The sequence below is a fragment of the Cetorhinus maximus genome, chromosome 7 (genome assembly GCF_964194155.1).
Source record: "Cetorhinus maximus chromosome 7, sCetMax3.hap1.1, whole genome shotgun sequence".
In the NCBI taxonomy this organism is placed as follows: domain Eukaryota; kingdom Metazoa; phylum Chordata; class Chondrichthyes; order Lamniformes; family Cetorhinidae; genus Cetorhinus; species Cetorhinus maximus.
The window spans coordinates 83,955,584-83,976,676 of record NC_135885.1 but is presented as its reverse complement, the minus strand read 5'-3'; the positions used below and the strand labels follow the sequence as shown (position 1 = coordinate 83,976,676).

General features: G+C 40.1%; 1 protein-coding gene across 2 annotated transcripts in view; it reads left to right on the top strand.

The window, feature by feature from the left end:
* cwc15 (CWC15 spliceosome associated protein) overlaps positions 1-21,093 on the top strand; it is a 66,668-nt gene that overhangs the window by 12,754 nt on the left and 32,821 nt on the right. For both annotated transcript variants that reach the window (XM_078545792.1, XM_078545791.1), the window contains exons 2-4: positions 6,314-6,456; positions 13,066-13,178; positions 19,471-19,553. In XM_078545792.1, the coding sequence (XP_078401918.1) occupies positions 6,326-6,456; positions 13,066-13,178; positions 19,471-19,553 (327 nt within the window). In that variant the 5' untranslated portion in view covers positions 6,314-6,325. The remainder of the gene's footprint in view (positions 1-6,313; positions 6,457-13,065; positions 13,179-19,470; positions 19,554-21,093) is intronic.

The window sequence follows — 21,093 nt, the reverse complement described above, 5'->3', positions numbered from 1 at the left end:
TTTGCTGAGAATGTCAGGATGTGATGAACTCATGGCCTCATCCGTACTGGCTTGCTGGGAGAAGCGGATCTCGCCTTCCCAATAGGAGTGGTCCCTGTCCTCCCTTGCCAACTTGGTGGCATCCTGCTCGAATTTATTCAGGCCTGCTTTATTGGCTGTCCCTCCTCTGGACTAGGATCTCTCCCTCTTGTGCGCAAGCTTGGCCTGGACGAAGGCAAGTAGGTGGAATGTGATGAGAAGAGGTGGAGGAGAGGCAGGGAAGCATGTATGCCTACTGTGTGTGCTGAGCCCTTCCCAGTAAGGGGCGAGGATGGAGTTTATGCAGCACGATAGATGAGATGTTGGTGATGCTTAAGTGCCCGTGAGACAATCAGTGGTGATGTGTCTCACGCTGATATTGTGTGAGATCCCTGAGCATTGTATCCCTTTGTGTGCATGATGCCATAAAGAGAGTTAGGAGCAGGTTGACTTACTCTGGTGGAGTGGATGTGATCATTCATCCTCTTCCTTTACTGGATTGTGTTTCGAGCGTGGTGACCCGATGCACTCACTGCCTTTGCAATGGCCCCCCAGGCTGGTGAGGCGAGGCTAATGGGCTTCCTGGGGTCATCCCTGGGGTAAAGATTATCCCTATGTTGCTGTCAGTGAGGCGTTGCAAAACCTAGGAGTGCCTTTCTTCTTTGCAGCAGCCATTTCCACAGGTCCTCTCCTGAAAGCTGGGCTGGAGAGAGTGCGCTTGGTGTTTTAAATATGGTGCCTGGACCTTCAAGCCCATAGGTGACAGTGGGGCGGACAAATCACTTCTCGACCTGCCACATGATTTGGAGAGAAACTCACCTATGCATAATTAATGAGCAAACTAGTGCGAAATCGGATGCAATTTCCCGCTACGCCGCCAGTAGAAAATGCACCATGGAATCCGCCCTCCACTGCATTTAGATTCAAAAATTCCGCCTGACATTTCAAGTCCAACATGACTCTTCTTCGGTTTTATGCGGTTGAAAAAGTCAGAGGTGGGTGGGGGGAGGTTGGTGGGCAGATGGAGCAAAAAGGGGGAAGGTTAGTTGGAGATTAAATTACAAAGATGTCATGGAACAAAAGGCAAAGAGCTTGGGAATGGTAGTAGTAAAGGAACAAAGCATTTGTCCAGATTAGGTGTTAATAGCAGAATAAAGATCAGTGCTGTCTGAGGGCAAAACATGAGAACGAGATACAGACTGGCACTAGGAGATTAGATACAAAATTTAGGACAGAGTTCGTGGCCTGAAGTTGTTTAAACTCAAATGTTGAGTCCAGGAGGCTGTAAAGCCTCTAATTGGAAGATGACGTGCTGGTCCTAATTTAACTTACTCCATGTGAAATCAAGAAAAGGCTGAGTGCACTGGATGTGTCAAAGGCTGTAGACACTGACCGCATCTCAGCTGTAGTGCTGAAGATGCACTGCAGGAACTTGCCAAGGCTTCTTCAACAGCACCTCTGACCTCATCACCTAGAATGACAAGGGCAGCAAGTGCTTGGAATACCACTAGCTACAAGTTCCTCTACAAATCTCACACAATCCTGACTTGGAAGTGTATTGCTGTTGCTTTATTGCTAAGTCAAGAACTGGAATTCACTCCCTAATAGCACAGTGGGTGTACCTACACTGTATGTACTGCAGCAGTTCAAGAAGGTGGCTCACCACTGCCTTCACAGGGGTAATTAGGGATGGGTAGTGGATGCTGGCCTTGCCAATGATGCCCATATCCTGTGAATGAATGGGGGAAAAAAATTATAGTCCAATGAGTATTTTCATGCAGTGTTGTCATAAGTAATGCTTGGAATTTATTTGCTTGCCTTGTGGAAAGAAAAGCCGCTTGGAAGATTACTTTGAAGCTAGGCAAGCTAATGTGGCATGAAAAAGTTTTAAGCAGAGGGCCAAGCAAAAACTTAAGTTTCACCCAAATTTGTTGTCAGCCTGAAAAAAGTGTGTTATAAAATTGTGATTTGGATTCCTTGTCTTGGGGAAACAGGATGCTGCTTATGCACAAATAATTTACGGAATTGCATTATGACTGATGATATTAGTGGTAATTGGAAACCTATGCTCAGCCCATAAATTTCATCGTGTATTTCTTTTTGACATCACACAAATGAAGATTGCAGGGCCAGTAATACTTGGGATCTCTCTTCACCTTGCTTAACCCTTAATCTCTACAACCCCTCTACAGTCATCAATAGCGCCACCACTGCTGAATTCCCCCACCATTAACATCTCTGGGATCACCATAAACAAAAGCATAACTGGACCCGTCATATTAACACCATGGATGCAAGGCCAAGGAAGACATTAGGTACTTTGCGATGAATAGGTCACCTCTTGACCCCTAGAAGCTTGTCTACAAGACTGAAGTCAGATGTGTAATAAAATACTTAAGCACACCTATCAAGTAGATTCTGGCAGCTATTAATGGACTCTCGATTGACCCCCTCCACTATTGACTTATTGTGGCTGCATTATGTATTATATAAGAGCAGGATTAGGCCATCCAACCGCATTTAATTAGATTGTAGCTGATCTCTACCTCAGTTTCATTTACCTGGTTTTGCTTCATATCCATCAATAACTTTAGGAAACAAATATCTATCATCTGTCTCGAAATTTTCAGTTAACCCCGAATCACAACCTTTTGGGGAGAGTGTTCCAGATTTTCATTAACCTTTGTGGGATGAAAAGTGCTTCCTGATCTGACTTGTAAATGGCAAGCTTTAATTTTAAGCTTGTGCCTCCTTGTTATGGACTCCCTTGTTAGAGGAAATAGGGTAGATGCAGAGAAACGATCAAATTTCCTTACTGTCCTTTAGGGAAGGAAATCTGCCCTTATCTGGTCTGGCTTACATTTGACTCTAGATCCACAGCAATGTAGTTGACTCTTAAACGCCCTATGAAATGGTCTAGCAAGCCACTGGATTGTATGAAGCTGCTAAAAAGCCTAAAAGTAATGAAAACCTACACCACAGGGACTGCAGTGGTTCAAGAAAGCAGCTCACCACCACCTTATTTGGGATGGGAAATAAATGCTGGTCCAGCCAGTGATCCCATGAATAAATTTTTTTAAAATCCCTTTATCATTTTAGATTACTCAACCTTCTAAAAGCAAGGGAATATAAACCAGGTTTATGCAGCCTATCCAGAATGCACTACAGCAACTTTTTAAACTTACTGAGAAGTTTCCATTTCCACAAGCTCGACTCCTGGGGTTAGGGTGGGAGTAGCAATGTCATAGGAACATTCATCACATGTAATTTTCCCTCCAAGTCATATACCATTCCACCTGATATTTGTGGCCATTCCTTCAAAATCATAAAGTCAAAGTCATTTCTGGAAGAAGGCCATTCAGCCCATCAAGTCTATGCCAGCTCTCCGAGGAACAATCCAGCTAGTCCCATTCTCCTGTTATATCCCTGTAAACCTGCAAGTTTATTTCCATCCAGTGCCCATCCAACTTCATTTTGACACCACCCTCGTGGGCAGAGAGTTCCAGGAGTAGTTCTGCCGAATATTTGGTGATTGCCTGCAAAAGTGACAGCAGCAACTCGAATAATAGTGTGCTAACATTTTAAAGAGGGATTTTGTAAGTAGTAAAAGGTTAATTTATATTTTGGAGTAGTTTATACAGGGCTGTACCTTTTTTTACAGAAGTGAATTAAATTCTCAAATGTTAATGTTAACAAAAACGCTAGTAATCTTGCAACATAAATTGTTTCTCTTTTTACTCCGATGTGAAAATGATGGAAATCTGAAATGCAACCCACAATTTCTGGAAATGCACAGCACATTAGTTAGCAGCAGAAGGATAAAATTAGGTTATCATCTTTAATAACCCCACTTCCTTTCAGTTAATTTGGAGTCAGCTATTCCCTGGATTTCCTTTTTGCTTGGTAATTGGATAAACTGGAAAAATAACCAATCCTCATGCCAACATTTGTACAGATAGATGTTGAGACTTTGATGCATGTAATTGGTTCAGCATATTTATGGGATAAAATTTGAATTAAATTCTTCAACTTGTTGAACTTGAGCTTATTTTTATTGCTTAAACGACAATGCTTTGAAGGATTCAAGTGAGATTGACCAGCAAATAAACTCGTCCTGGATTCAGCCCAATTATTAGTTCTGCAGTTTGGTTGAATGGGAGAAGGGAAGAGACGAATGAAGGGTGGGATTTGAGTAATTAAATTTTCCGAAGTGATAATTCAAGTGGGGTAAAGACTAGGTAAAGAAACATTTGAGCACCATATTTACCTTCCTGACACTCATGCCAGCTGATACTGACTGTACGTGGTTCCCTCTTTGGTAATGTTCTCCTCTCCTTAAAATCTGCTATTATTACTCCCGCCTTCTTTTAAAAAAAGGCTATTGATCCAAAATCCTAGAATTCCCTACCTAACCTAATTGTGGGAGTATCATTACTAAAGTACTGCAGCAGTTGAAGAAAGCACACCACCCCCGTCTTTTCAGAGCAGTTGGGAGGTTGGACAATAAATATGGCCTTACCAGTGTTATGACACCCAGAGGGTATTTTTCTAAAGTTAAGACACTGCTCATGGTGAGACAGCCATGAAATATGGAGCAAGCATATCAGCCTCATCTGATTATTCTTGATCAAAACATAAAAATAGCACTGAAAATATTTGCATCACACTGTCTGCTGTACCACAAATTTTAACTGGAATAAACTGAGCCTGCATGTAAGTTCGCAGGGCTTGAATTTCCATGGGTATTGTCCTGATATTTTAACTTTAGTAGGAGGCTAGCAGAACTTTGAGAAATGGGATAAACAGCTGGAAGGTTGGTTTGCTGGAGCACTCCCACTGAAGTTCCAGTAGGAGATTGGGGAAAACCCTTTGGAAATTCAGGGCCCCCGTAAATGCAATGATAGTTCCGATTTTACATTGGTAAGTAATATCAATGTTTTTTGTTGCCAGCTAATTTATGAAATGCAAGTGAGCATTTGTTTAGAATTTAAATGCTAGGAAATTTTAGGCGGTGTCACGTCAGACTGCTTCAGCAAGAAATATTGACAAATATGCATGTTTTTACAAGATGCATAAATGGTAAATACTTGGATTTGGAGCCAAAGTTCTCTGTACTTCCCTTTGTAACTCAAATTCATAGCTCTGGTGTAACCTTTATTGACAACGTTTAGCTGTTGGCTTTGGTTCTCTTTGAGTTCCATCCATTCATTTGTGTGTTTCGAAAAAGACAAAATGTCTTTTTCTGACTCTTCATAAGTGAATTTTCCTTCAATCTCAAAAACATGGTATACAATGAGCATGGTTAACTGCTGTGCCTTGTCAATTGTCATTAACCCTTATTTAAGTTGACATTTGAATGTCAAATAAAGAAGTTTCACAACCTTGGGTTGTTCTGAAGTATTTTACAGTAATACATTTGTTGAAGTTTAGTCACTATTGTAATGTAGGAAACTTGGTAGCCAGTTTGCGCACAGCATAGTCACACACAGAGAAATGAGATAAAATAGTTACCCCTTAACCATCACTAAGAAAGCGTAATATCTAGGCAAAAATAAATCTGAATACAAGGCCCCACTGCCTGTAAATCCACCACTGCCTGGAAGTACATCCTAATTCTCTGAATATTTGCTCTGTGTACAGATTGAATAAGTTTGGCGATAGAAACAGCCTTGCCATATACTTCTCTTGAAACATATCTGATTGCCTATCTTCTAGTCTGGCACTCACTATTTGCCCCCATGTAGGCTCTGGATAAACCTCACGTCTTTACTGTCAATATTCCCATACCTGGACACTTTTCCACTTTGTGTATATTATTGTAAGATGGAAAATAGAACAGTTTGGCTTCCTTCAATATTTGCATTGTAAATGGTCAGGACTGCCCTTGATGACAGGAAATAGAGGCAGGGAAGCACTTCTGACCATGATGACACTGTGTAACGTGACATTTCAAAGGAAGGGGGGCAACCCAAAGTTGCTTTGCCCTGTTAAATATATGGTTCTGTGTAGAGGTCAAACAAATGAGAAATTCATGTAAGCAAACACTAAATTTTCTTATGTAAGGAGTAAGATATTTTATGTAGGTACTTTGACAGTTGTGCTGTATTGTAGACCGTTGTAACAGTTTGATTTTCTTATAACTGTATTTGAACAGAAAGTTCCGATTTGTCTGGAAACATTTCTGTACTTTTTCAAAGTATAAATACTGTTTGTCCTGCTTCTTGAACGTGGATATACACAGCAACCACCCTTTTTCCTTTTCAAGTAACTGTTTTCCTGATGATCTTTTATGCAGAATACTTAAAATATGACTACTGCTGCCCGACCAACTTTTGAACCAGCTAGAGGAGGAAAAGGAAAAGGTGAAGGAGATCTCAGTCAACTTTCCAAGCAGTATTCAAGTCGGGACCTTCCTTCACATACTAAAATCAAATACAGGTTAGATCATATATTTATTCTTTAGGGTGTGGGGAAGTGGACAGTTTGAGTGAAGTGCTTTTTTTCATTTGTGTTAAAGTGTTAGCTTTTTTATTTAAATTGAGTAGAAAATTAATCAACAGAGACAAAAGCAAAATACTGTGGATGCTGGAAATCTGAACAAAAACAGAAAATGCTGAAAAAACTCAGGTCTAGCAGATGCTGCTAGACCTGCTGAATTTTTCCAGCATTTTCTGTTTTTGTATCGATGGAGACAATCTTGGTATAATACTGTGGAGTTGAAGTGGTAATGTGTGTTATGTGCCTGAGGTTTGTTTTCTTAGCAGGAAAATAATCTTTCCTCAAATGTTTGAGGCGCTTGACAGAGGAACAAGTGAACAGCAGGTAAATAGTCAACGTTTCCTTACAGGAATACAATTGAAAAGCACATCACTCTGGTCAAATAAAAACAAAATGCTGGAAAAACTCAGCTGGTCCAGCAGCATTTGTGGAGAGAGAAACAGAGCTGGAGCAACCCAGATCACTCTGGATTACTCCAGTGAGCCTTTTGGCCAGAAATCTGAGTGCAGGATCACCTGTTTTGATATATTGTCTAGATTGTTGTATGACCACAGTGAGTTTGGTGGGAGATGGGAAAGAAAGGCAAACAACAATTTAAAATGCATGAATCTCTAATAATTAGTTCTTCAAATTTATTCAATGACAGCATATTGTTTCTGCTCTCACTGAGGAGTATTCAAGTTTATCTTTATGGGCCTCTTGTGTGCATACCAAGGAACTTCATAAGCTACATTTGAATCAAAAAGAAAAAAATAAGTTGGTAAAATATCTCGTGGGTAGATGCAACAGTGACAAAAGAAATTAAGTGATGCACATTCATAAAACAGGTAATGTGACTGCTCCATGAATGCTACCGATAAAGTTATCAATGAAGTGAAGAAAAATAAGGGCTTCTGCTGCATGCCACTTGACAAGTGCAACTACTGTAGAGCAACAATCAGCAAAGCAGATATAATACTGAATATATAGCCAAAATGGTCAAGGAAATCATGCCCAAACTCTGCAGTGTTTTGGTCGGGCCACATCTTGAGTGCTGTATTCACCAATGGCTGTCAAAACGTCAAGCAATTCAGATTAGAATCGTGAGTTGGATCCTTGGTATTAATAGCATGGAAAATGGCTGGGAAAACTCGGGCTTTCAGTCTCAAAAGAATGAGTCTGGGCCTGGCCTAATACAGGCACATAAAGTAGTAAATTGTATTGAAAATTACTTGAAACAAAGCAACTAGAATGCAGATGAAGGTGATCATTTTTAAGAGATTCTTGTGTAACTGTTGTGATTAAATAATACAAATCTAAACTACAAGGTAGAATATCATGAAAGGTGGGCCCTTTGCTCTACCAAATTGCACCCAAAATTCAGACGATTTATTTCTGTCAAGGCAGTCAGCATGGAGATAGCATAATTTGGTGAATAAAGTACTTGGCAAGCAGCCATCTGCATGATGAACTGTAAGTTTAGGTTTCAGTGAAAATCTCAGAGTAATTTAGATAGACTAAGTGTTCAGGGAAATAAGGATTCAAGAGTTCCACAAGAAGTACATTAATTTCAGCATGAAAACCATCATCATCAATATATGACTACCTTAGTTTTATCTCTGTCATTGTTTTCCAATTGTCTACCAGCAGCAAAGTGAGTGAACTGCTACTTTCAGTGGATATTTGTAAAACTCCGGCTTCTGTTTTGGGGGTAGGGTAATTTTAACACATGTTGGACTCATGGGTCCTGAACTATATTGGAAAGTTTTTTTTTAATTCATTCATGGGATGTGGGCATTGATGGCTAGGCCAACATTTATTGCCCATCCCTAATACCCTTGTTCAGAGGGCATTTTAAGAGTCAACCACATTACTGTGGGGCTGGAGTCATGTGTAGGCCAGAGCAGGTAAAGACGGCAGATTTCCTTCCCTAAAGGACATTATTGAACCAGATGAGTTTTTACAACAATCAGCAATGGGTTCACAGTCATCGTGACTTTTAATTCCAGATTTTTATTGAATTCAAATTCGACCATCTGTTGTGGTGGGATTTGAACCCGGGTCCCCAGAGCATTACTCTGGGTCTCTAGAATACTGGTCCAGTGACAATATCACTATGCCACCACATCCCCTAAATATTGCAAATTAACAGCGGGAGCACGCACCATGACCATCTTTGAAACTGTGACTACTTTTTTGCACTGGAGTCTTAAGAGCTTCCTATCCTGGCTGCAATGTGGAACCATCGGTGAGTTGACTAATGAGTCCTAGTGGTGCGGTGCAATTGCATTAATGCACTCCCCCTTTCATGTCTCGAACTGAAGACATGCCCCTTGAGGTCTGCCTTCGGTTCAGTAACTTTCAGTGTTTTTAAATGTATCTGTCAGTTTATTTTTAGGTGCCCCGCCCCCCCACCCACCCAGCATTGTTCACCCACCCAGCATTGTTCACCCACCCAGCATTGTTCACCCACCCCCTGCACCCCCAGCTCTGCTCCGGTGAGCATAGCTGGGTGAGGGGTGGGTGACAGGTGTGCTGGAGTGCTTAGACATTGATTTAAAGGTCTACATTCCTAAGCAGGCATTTTACGTCTGCTAGGAACAGCTCTAAATAAATCAGGGTAAAAATCTGTATAAGTACTTGGCAAGCAGTCATCAGTTAGGTCTCCCATGGAGTCATTTCTGACAAACTGGAAGTTCAGGTTTCAGGCATAAATCAGCTTCCCGGAACTTTTGATGTAGTTGCGGCCATAATAGCAGTGAATGTCTCAACACTTCGGGACTGAAAGATCTGGGCCAACGTACCATACATAATTCAGACTATGCATTCGGGGCAATAAGGATTCAAGTGTTCCACAAGAAGCACAAGAAGTTTAGCATGTAAACCATCCATTATCAATATATGACCTTCTTCGTTTACTTCATTATTTTCCATTTGCCTGCCAGCAAATTACACCACCTCCTTTTCTTAATCTAAATGTCCAGTTGATCAGAGCTGCCCCTCAGAGCTCTGGATTCTGTGAGATCCAGACTCTGAAGGAAATTGGGCTTAGTTATAAATTTAAGTAAAACTTGCAGTTGAAGGCAATCCAGAACTGTCCTTCATTTTGGCTTGGTCTACAGCACCGAGCTCGTAGTCTTTCAGAAGCATTTCAGGACAATGCAATTTGAGTGCTGTAACCTCTAAAGAACAGTGGAGGGGCACCTTTTATGCATAATACTTGAATCATGGGACTGAAAGTAACCACATTCGGTGGGGTAGAATATCCACTTTGGGTGCAATCATGAATCCTGGCATAAATTGCGCCCATTTTCAAAATTTTTTTTTCTTGAGTTTCTACCCAGTCAGCTGCAAATACATACGAATTAGGAGCAGGATTAGGCCATTTGGCCCCTTGAGCCTGCTCCACCAGGCAATAAGATCATGACTGATCTGATTGTGGCCTCAACTCCACTTTCCCATGTACTCCTGATACCCCTTGACACCCATGTTAGTCGAGAACCTATCTACCTCTGCCTTCAAAATATTCAATGACCTTGCCTCCACTGCTCTCTGGGAAAGAGAGTTCCAAAGACTCATGACCCTCAGAGCAGAAATTTTCTCCTCACCTCCATCTTAAATGGGATATCCTTTATCCTTAAACTGTGTCCCCCATTTCTAATCTCTTCCACAAGAGGAAACATCCTTTCAGCATCCACCGCTGTCAGGTCAGCTCAGGATCTTATACAATTCAATAAGACAGCCTGTCATTCTTCTACACTCCAATGCGTACAGGTCCAACCTTTCCTCATAAGATAACCCACCCCCCATCCCAGGTATCAGACAATTGAACCTTCTCTGAACTTCTTTTAACGCATTTATATTCTTTCTTAAATAAGGAGATCAAAACTGTACACAGTACTCCATATATGGTCTCACCAATGCCCTATACAACAAAATATCCCTACTTTTATACTCCATTTCCCTTGCAATAAACAACAACATTCCATTTGTCCTCCTAATCATGTACTGTGCTTGCATACTAACTTGTGATTCATGTACCAGGACACCCAGATCCCGCTGTACTTCCGAGTTCTGTAATTTCTCTCTATTTAGATAATGTGCTGCTTTTCTATTCTTCCTGCTAAAGTGGACAAGTTCACATTTTCCCACATTTATACTCCATTTGCCAAAGTTTTGCCCACTCACTTAATCTATATTTATCCCTTTGCAGATTCCTTATGTCACTTCACAACTTACTCTCCTACATATCTTTATATCATCAGCAAATTTAGCAACTATACATTTGGTCCTTTCATCGAAGTCATTGATATACATTGTAAATAGTTGAGGCCCCAACACGCTGCCCTGTGGCATTCCACTCCTTCCCTTTGAATGGCATCTTCCATGCAAGTGTAGGAGATTCAACACCTCTTTTGCATTCTCCCTTCCCACTGTTCAGGCCCCCAGATGCTCCTTCTTGGTGAAACAGCAGTTTACTTGTATTTTTTTTCTTAAATTCATGACACTGTATTTGCTGCTCATGATATGGTCTCCTTTGTATTGGGGAGACCAAATGCAGGCTGGACGACTGCTTTGCAGAACACCTCTGTTCATTCAGCAAGTGTGACCCTGAGTTATCAGTCGTCGGTTGTTTTAATTCTCCGCCTCAGTCCCACTCTAATCCTTTGTCTTTGGCTGCCTACACTCTTCCAATGAAGCTCAACATAAGCTCCAAGGGTAGCACGTTGTCTTTCCATAGGCACTTAGCATCTTTCTGGGCTTGGCATTGTATTCAACAATTTCAGATAACCTCTGACATCATTTATATAGTGCAGGAAGATGGAATTGAGTAATTGACCATCCACGATCTTAGTGGAGCAGGCTCAAAGGGCTGAATGGCCTACTCCTGCTTCTATTTCTTATACTGTATTATGTTTTCATTTTTTTGGATGCAAGCTGTTAGAGATGGTTCTGCTGTTGCCATGTATACTCTAGACCCATTTTTTAAAATCCCTTTACTTGTCCAATTACCATCTCCTTTTGCCTTGTGCCATCATCCCTTTAGTTGTTTAACTTCTCCTGCCTTCCACCCTATCACAGATGTTGCCTTTTGTTCTTTCCTCTCATCACTCCCTTTCCCTGCTTCTGTACCTGCCTTAAACAGGTTATATCTCTAACTTTTTCCAGTTCTGATGAAAAGTCATCAACCAGAACGATTGTCTGTTAAAGATCTAGGCATTTTGATGAAGGATTTGTCCATCAATGAAACAGTAGTACAAATAATGGTCTTTTCAAGATGCATGCAAGTCAGTTGGGGCAGAGCACTCAATAAGAAATGTGTAAATATAATGATTTGTCTCAGCTTCATGGGCCAGATTCAGGTTGGAAATGGCTTATACACCATATTTTAGGTACCATTGCAGTAACCTATGAAACTCTCAAAAGTATGCTTTTTCATTTGAATGACCACCTCCTGTTTTGGAGGTGGGAGGTAATATAAAAGAGCAACTATTCTTAGTCGCTCCAGACTGCTGTCTACTTTTGAAGGACAGTGTTTTCCATACACATCGTCAAGAAATTTGGCCTGAATTCTCTTTAGCTTTGAAGATTAAGGGGTAATCTGATCAAGGTTCTTAAAATTGTAAAAAGATTTGATAGAATAAAAATGGAGAATTTGCTTCCTTTGGCGTGATGGGGAATGGAACCTAAAACAAAGGGACATAATCATAAAATTTGTGATGGCCATTCAGGAACAAAATCGGTAATTCATTTTTCACACAAAGGGTAGTCAAAATCTGAACCACTCCAACTCTGGATGCTAGGACAATTGGAGATTTCAAGAGAGATTTTTATTAGGTAAGTTTACCAAGGGATTTGTAACAAAAGCAGGTAAATGGAGTTGTGGTACAAATCATCCATGATCAAATTAAATGGTGGCATGAGCTTCAGGAGCTGGATGGCCTATTCTATTTCTAGAGCGTGGAGAAACATGGCAGTTAGACTTTTACTCACCATGATTAGGAAAATCATGCTTATTGCAGTTGATTGTTTAACAAATCCCATCATCTTTGCAATGTCACTAGCCTTGATATTCTATATCCATCACACATGTATGAACGAATGTTATATATGTGATATAAATGGAATGTCATGATTAATGTAATTGTTTAACAAATCCCATTTTCACGTTTGCATTTTTTCCTCCTCAATCCCCTTTCTGGTATAAGTATGTCGAACACCACTTGTGACTGCCAAGATGTTTATGTTTGCCTTTAGGCCTTTTCCAGCTCCTTTTTGAACCAGCCACTGGGAAGTGCATTACATCTATTAGCATGTCATTGACCTCTCCATGAACCTTTGCCAATTCCAATTTGAACTGATCATTATGTGGTGTGCCAGTCCAGTTATTTCATGACAGACCTCTGGTTCATTGAGATTGACATATTCTGAGATTGAACTGCTCTGGCACAGCAGTATTTATAACACTGCTGCCCTAAATATAATTTTTAAACTAGCTTTGAGCTTGATATGGAAATATCAACGAAAAATACTGCAAATTATAAAGGAGTTTGTACAATTTGCTTACAGGCAACCAACCCAGGATGTCCCTGAAGAGCTGCGTAGCCGTGACTTCCGTAGGGAACTGGAGGAGAGAGAGCGAGTAGTAGTACGTGAAAAGAATAGAGACCGACCGCCCAGAGGTATACAAAGTTCCTTTCCAAAACTGGGGTGTTGTGTTGAAATTAAAACTTTTTCTGAATAAAAGAAACAAACTTCTACAATTTATGGTTAACTGTAATAGTGTAAAATCAGTTTTCCTTGACTTTAAAGCTTAATAAGTTGCAATTAACTTTTCTGCTTAGCGAAATTGTGTCCCTAGGACTATTGGGGCTATAGAACTCCAGAAATGAATAATTTTGAACTAGAAGCATAAGAGCGTTTAACTATTTGGGATGTGGAGAGGATGGTTTTCTCTTGTGGGAGAATTTAGAACAGGGGTCATGGTTTAAAAATAAGTGGTCGCTCATTTAAGACAGAGATGAGGAGAAATGTTTTTCTATGAAGGCTGTGAGCCTTAGGATCTCTCTTCATCAAAAGGCAGTGGAAGCAGGGTCTTTGAATATTCTAAGGCAGAGCTAGATAGATTATTGATTAAAAAGAGGGTGAAAGTTTATTGGGGGTAGGCGGGAGGTGACAGTCAGATCAGCCATTATCTTATTGAATGGTGGAACAGGCTTGAGGGGCCAAGTGGCCTTCTACTCTGTTTCATGTATACATGTATGTTCGTATGATCTTGGCAATTTGTCACAAGCCTAGAGTTACTGATATCTATATTTTACTTTTTGTGATACAAGGTACAGAATTTTTTCATTGTCATTTTAAATAAAAACCTGTCTAAAATGTGAACTCCCTGTTAACCGAAACAAATGTTCAGATTAACATCTAGGGCTACTTTTCTGTGCTCTACAACTGTTGGATCTATGTATTAAATGTATTTTATTTATCTGCCAGGCTGTTACATAGAAAGCCTTGCAGCAAGAGTGATATGATTGTGCCATATGTTTGAGAATCAAATGTTGGATTGATGGAGTGTAGATTTTTGGCCACCATTCCCTTCATGGCAAAGAGCTTTTTTTTAAATTTTCCATCCTAGATTTTATTCAAAATAAACAACTAAAAGGCACTTTACAGGAGGATCAATATTGAACCACTCTGCTATATAAAATTGTTTATAATATAAATTTGCTATTGTGCAAAACAAGACCCAACAATCAATATACAGCCTTTTGTACAGTTATGTAAACATAATGAGCAGGGACTGATTACTGTCACATGGGTGATGAGAAAATCACCCCAAGCATTTTATCTTACCATCTTTGGGATATTTTTGAGAATGTATAACTCAGTCCTAGTCTATTATTTAATCAAGAAAGTGTTCCTAGCTTTGTATGACAGCAAGGGACCAAACCTAATATTTCAGGGTACATTTTCATCTATATTGTATAGGTCAGTGCTTCCCAAACTTGTTCCCCAATGCCTCAGACATTGTGCGACTCCAGAGTGAAAATTGGGGAGGGGATGGGATTAGAGATTTGCTGAGTGTGGGTGGTGGTGGGGAGAGTTGTTGAGTGGGTGGGGTTTAAAACTGCTGTGTTTGCACTAGTGAAATCCTACCTTTTTATAGGCTGTGCTTGTAGCAGCAATTGGGCCTCAAGTGAAGAGACAATTAAACCATGCCCACCAAGAGAGAAGTGAACATTTAAAGGGACCTTGCAGTTGCCAAAACTCAGTCTGAGCTCCACGGCCACCATTGCTGTCACTGAACTCGTGACCCCAATTTCTTATTCTGCAACCCAGTTGGGGATCGCGACCCATGGCTTGAGAGCCCCTGGCCTAGATATTAATCATTCCCTAAATGCAATGCAGAAAGGCAAGTGGGCTAACATGCCGAGTGCAAGGTCTGGCCAGTTATGATCAGGTTATGCTTAATAGGCAGTTGAAAGAGATGAACATACATCCCTTGTGTTTGACAAAATTGCTGTAGGTTACCTTGCCTCAGAGGAAGCAGTGGTGATGTCAGCTGACAATGCTGTATTGTTGAAGCATTTTTCCTTTTTCTGCAGCAGGAAGATAATGCAAGCAAGAGCCCAATAGGTTGGAAAAAAAAGTATACATTTTACGTAGCAAGTTCTTAGGAATGTGCTGTCTGACAGTATGATGGAGGCAGATTCAATCTTGGTTTTCAAAAGAGATTTGCATAATTATCTGAAGAGAGGAAATTTGCAGAGCTAGTGGGGGAAGGAGAGGGAGTGAGACTGAGTTGCTCTTGCAGAGTGCCAGCTTGGACACGATGGGCCAATTGGCCTCCTCCTGTGCTATAACCATTCTATGATTCAATATTTATATAGCATTCTCCATGACCATGGGATTCCCCAAAGTGCTTTATACCAATGAAGTACTCTTGAAGTGTGGTCGGTTATACATACATATATAAATATACGAATTAGGAGCAGGCCACTTGGCCCTTCGAGCCTGCTCTGCCATTCAATAAGATCATGGCTGCACTGATTGCAACCTCAACTCTGCATTCCTGACTACCCCATAACCTTTCACCCCTTGCTTATCAAGAATCTATCTACCTCTGCCTTAAAAATATTCAAAGACACTGCTTCCACTGCCTTTTGAGGAAGAGGTCACGACCCTCTGAGAGAAAAATGTTCTCCTCATCTCTGTTTTAAATGGGCGACCCCTTATTTTTAAACAGTGACCACTAGTTCTAGATTCCCCCACAACAGGAAACATCCTCTTCACATCCACCTTGTCAAGACCCTTTAGGTCCTCAGATGTTTCAATCAAGCTGCCTCTTACTCTTCTAAACTCCAGCAGATACAAGCTTAGCCAGTTTAACCTTTCTTCATAAGGCAACCTGCCCATTCCAGGTATTAGCCTAGTAAAACTTTTCCCTGAACTGCTTCCAAAGCATTTACATCCTTCCTTAAATAAGGAGACCAATACTGTATGATCTTGGTAGAGACGAATAAAGCTTTTTTTAATAGAAGAAATACGAAACCCCAGTTATTCACTAAAGGAACGAAGGCACAAGATTTCACAGTTTAAAACAGAAGATTTTATTTTACCATACAAGCGTCAACAAAGCAAACACTAAGTACTACCTATCCTATACTCTAACATCCAGAATTAACATGAGTTCAACATGAATTAACAGGCAAATTGTGGGTAAATATAAACTATAAATTGCACAGTGAATGGCAAATACAACTAGGCAGTTCTTATGAATTGGCTCAGCAGTCCACTCAGCTTGTAGTGATCACAAAGCCCTTCAAGCACTGTCTTCCTCACGAGGAATTTCAGCTCACCCTCCTAGGAGCTAATCTGATCCCCGCCAACAGCAGTGCACAGCAAACCTTTCACCTCAAAAGGCGCAAGTCTGCAAAACCTGCTCAACTTGTTCTGAATGGTGTAGATCCAATGTTACCTTCAAGTAGCAGAAACAGCTGCAGCAACTTATTCTCTTTGCTTATTCTCAGCTCCTGGATCTGGCCTCCTCTCTGAGTCTTCAGCTTGTTTGTTCTGCTCCAGTGGACTCAACAACGGCTGCTGCACAGCTTGGACTGATCTGTGAACTGTTATATTTTTCACAAAGATTTAGATTTGCTTTTGCAAACTCAGCTTGCTCCTGACTTCCTTAGAGATTAGGAAGTTCAGTTTCATTTCTGTGTTTGTCTTTTCTGCTCCCCTTTCACTTTCATTCCCGGTTCAGTTTCTATTTTGAAGTTGAGTCTGCCTCAAAATATACAAATTAAATTAAAAAATATAGATCCCCTCATAAGTCGCCATTGTAATTTAGCAAAGTACAGGTCCCACAAACAGCAGCATGATAATTTCTGGCTAATCTTGTTTTTGATGTTCGTTGAATGATAAATTTTGTGCCAAGCCCCCCCACTCTTCATATAGCTCCATGGATCTTTTAAATCTCATAATGTCTTAACCAAAAGGTGGCACCACTATCAATGCAGTACTCCCTTGGCACTGAACTGAAATGTCTGCCTAGATTATATGCTCAAGACTGTGTAGTGGGATTATACCCATATCCTCCATTCTTGGATCTGAGAGTGCTATCTGGAATGTATTCAAGATGGTTTTCTGGATCAGTATGTCAAGGAGCCAACTAGGGAACAGACTATTTTAAATCTTGTATTGTGCAACGAAGTGGGGTTAAGTAACCTTGAAAGGAACCTCCAGGGAAGAATGATCATAGTATGACAGAATTTTACATTGGGCTTCATATTTATGTATGTTTCTATGTTCAGAGTGATTTAGTTTAAATATGATATCAGGATTTTCAGTCTGAACAAAATGAGTTATGTAGGTATAAGGGGCAAGTTGGCTAAAGTAGATTGGGGGATTAGATTAAAGATATGCTTGATAGTTGAGGGATGGCAAACATTTAAAGAATTAATTCATAATTTGCAATTAATATACATTTTGTTAGGGAATAAAAACACCATGGGCCAAGAAAAGTTAAAGTAACTATTAGATTAAAGTCAAAGATTTATAATGTTGCCAAAAAGAGCAGTAAACCTGAATATTGGGAGGGCAAAGAATGATCGAAAAAGTGATCAAGAGAAAGTAGGACATGAGAATAAACTGGCTAGAGACAATCAAATAAATAGTTTAAAAAAAAGAATAGATTAATGAAAGTAAACTTGACCCTCTTAGAGGCAGAGACATAAAAACTTATAATGAGAAATGAGAGACATTAAGCAAATTCTTTGCATTTGACTTCATGGCAGAAGACAGACAAAATATTTCAGATGTTGTGGGGAACTAAGGGTCCAGTGGAAATAAGTAACTTAAAGAAAGTAGTATTAGTGGAAAAAATAGTATTGGAAAAATTAATGGGACTAAAAGCTGACAAATCCCCTGGATCTGATGGCTTATGCACTAAGGTTTTAAAAGCGGTGGCTACAGATAGTGCTTGCACTATCTAGAATGATCCCCATGGTTTGGAAGGTACACAATGTAATCCCACCATTCAAGAAAGGAGGGAGAGAGAAAACAAGGAACTATATGCTAGTTCGTTTGAATCAGTACTAGGAAAAATGTTAGAATCTGTTATTAGAGGTGTGATAACTGGGCACTTTGAAAATTATAATTTCATTAGGCAGAATCAGCACAAATTTATGAAAGAGAAATTGTTGACAAATCTGTTAAGAGTTTTTTGAGGTTCTAACTAGTGGAGCAGGTAAGTGGGAAACCAATGAATGTATTGTATTTGGATTTTCAAAAAGTATTCAATACTTGCTATACAGGAGGTTATTACATAATGTTAGGGCTCATGAAATTGGGGTAAAATATTACCATGGATTGAGAATTAATTAAAGATAGAAAACAGAGGAGGAATAAGCAGGTCATTTTCCGGTTTGCAAGCTGTAAATAGTGGGGTACCTCGAGGATTAGTACTCAGACCTCGGCTATTTAGAATCTGTATCAGTGACTTAGATGAGGAAACCGAGTGTAATGTATCCAAGTTTGCTGACTGTACAATGCTAGGTGGGAAAGTAAGCTGTGAGGAGGACACAAAGTTGAGTGCACATGAAAGTGACAAATGGAATATTAGTGAAGAAATATGAACTTGTCCACTCTGGTAGAAAATATAGAAAAACAGAATATTTTTTAAATGGTGAGAGATTGGGAATGATAGTATCCAGAAGGATCTGGGTGTCCTTGCTTGTAAATTGCAGAAAGTTACCATGCAAATACAGCAAACAGTTGGGAAAGCAAATGGTATGTTAGCTTTCATTACAAAGGGGTTGATTAAGACTACAAATGTCTTAATGCAATTATATAGGGCATTGATGAAACCCCACCAGCAGTACTGTGTACAATTTTGGTCTCCTTACCCAAGAAAGGATATACTGGCTTAGAAAGTACAGCAAAGGTTCACTTGACTAGTTCCTATAAAAAGAGTAGAAAAGTAGACTAGGCCTGTGTCCTATAAAGTTTAGAAGGACGAGAGGCGATTTCATTGAAAGCTATAAAATCCTTAAGGGTTTTGATGGTGTAGATGCTGGGAGGATGTTTACCCTGGCTGGGAAGTCTAGATCTATGGGCCACTGTCTCAGAATAAGGGTTGATCATTTCAGACTGAGACGAGGGTTGTGAACTCTTTAGAATTCTCTACCCCAGAGAGCTATGGATGCTCAGTCGTTAAATATATTCAAGTCAGAGGTTGATAGATTTTTGGATACTAAGAGAATCCAGGGATATGGGGTAATGTGGGAAAGTGTAGTTGAGATAGAAAATCAGCCATGATCTTATTGAATGATGGAGCCACCTCAGGTGGCCTACTTCTACTCCAACTATGCACTATTGAGTTAAGACTGACTGTTGAAAGACAAAACAGGTATCTACTTATCATAGTCTAATTTTTCTTTGAAAACCTCTAACTTTTTTTGGCTATTCTTGCAGAACATACTACATCATCTTCAAAGAGACCACGGCTGGATCAGATACCTGCAGCAAACCTTGATGCTGATGATCCACTGACGGATGTAGGTTATGATTTTACCACTTGGTTTACTTAAAGAATATCGATTATTTTCGTGGTCTTTTCCTTAATTGCACTCTTAGATTGCTCTTGAAAATCTTACTACAAGGTGGCTGGCCTCTCAAAAGAGATGCAACCTCTCTGATGCACCTCAGGTGTGGAAATGAGCAGGGTGAGAGTCACAATTCCTGGGCCTGTTGGGGGAGGGGAGAGTGCAATCTTGCTAATTTATGTTACTTGTCTAATAATTAAAATTCATGCATGGAAGCTTAAAAATTTCTGGGTTTTTTTTTGTTCACCTCCAGTTTTAATATAGCCATATTTGACACTGTACCTGTACAGGCGAGTCAGGCAAGCATCAGTGGTGGGAAAACTTTGAGACAATAACCTGGGGCAGAATTAATTGGAACCTGGAAAAATGTGGATTAATAAACGAAAGCCAGCATAAAATTATTAAGCAAATTGTGTTTGATTAACTTTGTGTTTTGATGAAGTAATAGTGAGAGTGGATGAGGGCACTGTAGTTGATGTTGTGTAAATGAAATTTCAAAAGGCATTTGATAAGTACCGCATGATAAAACACAAGCAAAATTGAAGGCCACTGGATGAAAGTGGGAGGGGCTGCATGGGTACGAAATTAGCTAAGGGGTAGAAAGCAGAGAGTATTGCTTTTCTCGACTGGAGAGAAGTATACAATAGTGCTCCCAGAGGTTGGTATTCGGACTGCTCTTTTTTTAACCATCCGTTAATGACCTGGACTTTGGTATACAGGGCATAATTTCTAAGTTTGCAGGTGACAGGTTTGCAGCCAGTGAGGAGCACAGTGGCAGATTTCAGGAGAACATGGACTGGCAAAATGAGCAGACAAATGGCAGGTGAAACTTAGCACGTGAAGTGATCCATTTTAGTATGAAGAATGGGAAGATGCAATATAAACTAACTGGTTCAATTTTAAAGGGTTGCAGGAACAGGGAGATCTGAGGGTGTGTGTACACATATCCTTGAAGGGATTCTTGACTTTATAAATAGAGGCATAGAGTACAAAAGCGAGGCACTGGTTAGGTCCCAGCTGGAGTAGTGTGGCCAATTCCAGGCACCATATTTTAGAAGGATATCAATGCTTTAAATTGGTGTAGAGAAGATTTACTGGAATGATATCAGGGATGTGGAATGGATTCTAAAATACTGCTTAGAACAGAGAGATTAATGGGAGATTTGATAGAGGTGTTCAAAAGAGTTTTGATAGAGTAAATAAGGAGAAACTGTTTTCTATGCAAAGGGATCAGCAATCAGAGAACACGGGTTGAAATAATTGCAAAAGGACCAGAGAAATAAGCATGTGAAAAAAAAAAATTATGTTGCGAGTTGCTAGGATCTGGTATGCACTACCTCAAAGGATTGTGGAAACAGATTCTGTAATAGCATCAGAAGGGAATTGGATAAACACTTGAAATAGAAAAACATAGGGAAGTGGGTCTAAGGGGGAAAATCAGGGAAATGGAGCTACTTGGATGACTGTACCAAGGGTGGACACAGGCATGGTG